This window comes from Henckelia pumila, chromosome 4 (genome assembly GCF_033568475.1).
Source record: "Henckelia pumila isolate YLH828 chromosome 4, ASM3356847v2, whole genome shotgun sequence".
Classification (NCBI taxonomy): domain Eukaryota; kingdom Viridiplantae; phylum Streptophyta; class Magnoliopsida; order Lamiales; family Gesneriaceae; genus Henckelia; species Henckelia pumila.
The window spans coordinates 123,071,843-123,073,921 of record NC_133123.1 but is presented as its reverse complement, the minus strand read 5'-3'; the positions used below and the strand labels follow the sequence as shown (position 1 = coordinate 123,073,921).

General features: G+C 39.2%; 1 protein-coding gene across 1 annotated transcript; it reads left to right on the top strand.

The window, feature by feature from the left end:
* The first annotated feature begins 253 nt into the window (after window positions 1-253).
* LOC140861665 (putative glucan endo-1,3-beta-glucosidase GVI) lies at window positions 254-1,652 on the top strand. Its single transcript, XM_073264686.1, has 2 exons — window positions 254-311; window positions 709-1,652. Exons 1-2 carry the CDS (start codon window positions 254-256, stop codon window positions 1,650-1,652), a joined length of 1,002 nt encoding a protein of 333 aa, XP_073120787.1.
* Window positions 1,653-2,079: the final 427 nt, after the last annotated feature.

Sequence of the window (2,079 nt, the reverse complement as noted above, 5' to 3'; positions counted from 1 at the left end):
TATAGTAATTATCCAAGCACGCATCTTAATTAATAACAAAATAATTTTAAATTTTTACATGCCAATCATAATTAATAAACGCAAGAAATTAATTTCAAATTCCTCTATAAATTACCATGCAGTTAATCTCTCATGGTACCTAACACACCATATATCCAAGTCGAAGTTTCTGGCCAAAAGTTCATATTTATTTATTTAATATTAACCTTAGTTAGGTTCTTTTTTTTCCTTTAACAAGCTGGTGTATATTATCATGGAGCAGATTCACGCAATTTTGTTCGTCATCAGTTTCTTGTTCATCATTCATCCAGGTACGTACGTAACAAAGATTTCGCTAACTCGGGGTCGACTGTAAGACGAATCGAGTTTGCGAGCAGGCTCATGAACTTCGATTCCATCTTGAACTATTGTTCAAGAGTTCTTAGATCACGATATTCTTATATATATATATATAATCATTACATTTTGATATTTTTATAAAAATTAGTGTCAAGGATAAATTATCACTATATATATACATTCAAAATATTATGTAAATTAACATATATCATAAAGTATATATAAACTATACTTTTGTTTTGTCATTGACAATATAATCTATTAAATCAATAATTTTTTTTCCTATTACTACTACATACATTGATATATATAATTTTATTTTATTTCCTTTGAACTATGATTTTTAATTAATTTGTTACTTTCTTGAAGGTGCCCGGGCTATTGGTGTCAACTACGGACTACTAGGGGACAATCTTCCAGCGCCAGCAGATGTTATATCAGAACTACGGGCAAGAGGCATCTCAAAGATCAGAATTTTTGAACCAAGGCCAGACGTGCTGACGGCCTTAAAAGATTCCGGTATATCGGTCATAATCGGGACAAGGAACGAAGACCTCGTGGCACTTGCATCCGACTTATCCGCGGCTCAGTCATGGGTCCAGACCAATGTGGTTCCATACCAATCATCGGTGAACATCTTATTCATATCAGCAGGAAATGAAGTGATTCCAGGGGGCCTAGCGGCCTACGTGCCTAGCGCGATGATGAACCTCGACTCGGCCCTGACTGCAGCCAACTTAGCCATACGAGTTAGCACGGCAGTCTCCATGCAAGTATTAGCAGCATCATATCCTCCGTCTCAGGGCGTCTTCTCGGCCGAAGCTAATCTTGTGATGGCTCAAGTAGTTGCTTTCTTGGCATCCAAAAACAGCCCTCTACTTCTTAACGTGTACCCGTTTTTCGCGCGCGCTGGAGACCCTGCCAACGTCCCTTTGGACTATGCCCTGTTCCAGGACTCTGCTTCCCCTGTTTCTGATTATCCATTCGTCTATCACAACCTGTTTGATGCTATGGTGGACGCGGTACACGCCGCGCTGGAGAAGGTCGGAGGAACGTGCGTGGAGATTGTCGTCTCCGAAACCGGATGGCCTACCGATGGGTCTAGTGATGCAACTGTGGAGAATGCACAGAGATATGTCAACAATTTAATTCAACATGTATCGTCGGGAGCAGGGACGCCAAGGCGGCCTGGAAGGGACGTTGAGACGTACATTTTCGCGATGTTTAACGAAGATCTTAAGCCCGGAGGAGTGGAGCAGCACTGGGGACTTTATTACCCAAATCTGGGTGAAGTGTACCATGCTAACCTATGAGCGTTGGTGATGCCTTGACAAGTTAGCAGCAGATAAAACGTAGTTTTAGGACATATTAAGTTATAGTGATATACTGGGAATAATTTCATCTAGCTAAATATTATTATGTAAGAAATCATCGGATTAATCTTCCCCCTTTGTTACAGCCGTACAAGAGGGATTATTACCTTGTACGTGTGTCTTTAAGATGTCTGATGAAGCTATAAATCGAAAATATTGCAAATTAAGAAGATTTCAAAACTTTTGACAAGAGAGAGCCGAATCAACAACGAATAAATACACGAGAAGAGATGTTATTGTTACCTTTGGGCTTTTAGATATCTCCTGGGCTTTACAAATGTAAAACAATACATATATAGCCTAAATAAATTATACGTTATATTTTAGTAATTAAACCGTAATGAGTACATGTACAGATCGGGGCCCT

Bases quoted from the DNA above. Each gene is read 5' to 3' on its own strand.
- LOC140861665 (XM_073264686.1), top strand. From the start codon at position 254: ATGGAGCAGATTCACGCAATTTTGTTCGTCATCAGTTTCTTGTTCATC. The intron at 312-708 runs GTACGTACGTAA...ACTTTCTTGAAG, and splicing joins CTTGTTCATCATTCATCCAG to GTGCCCGGGCTATTGGTGTC.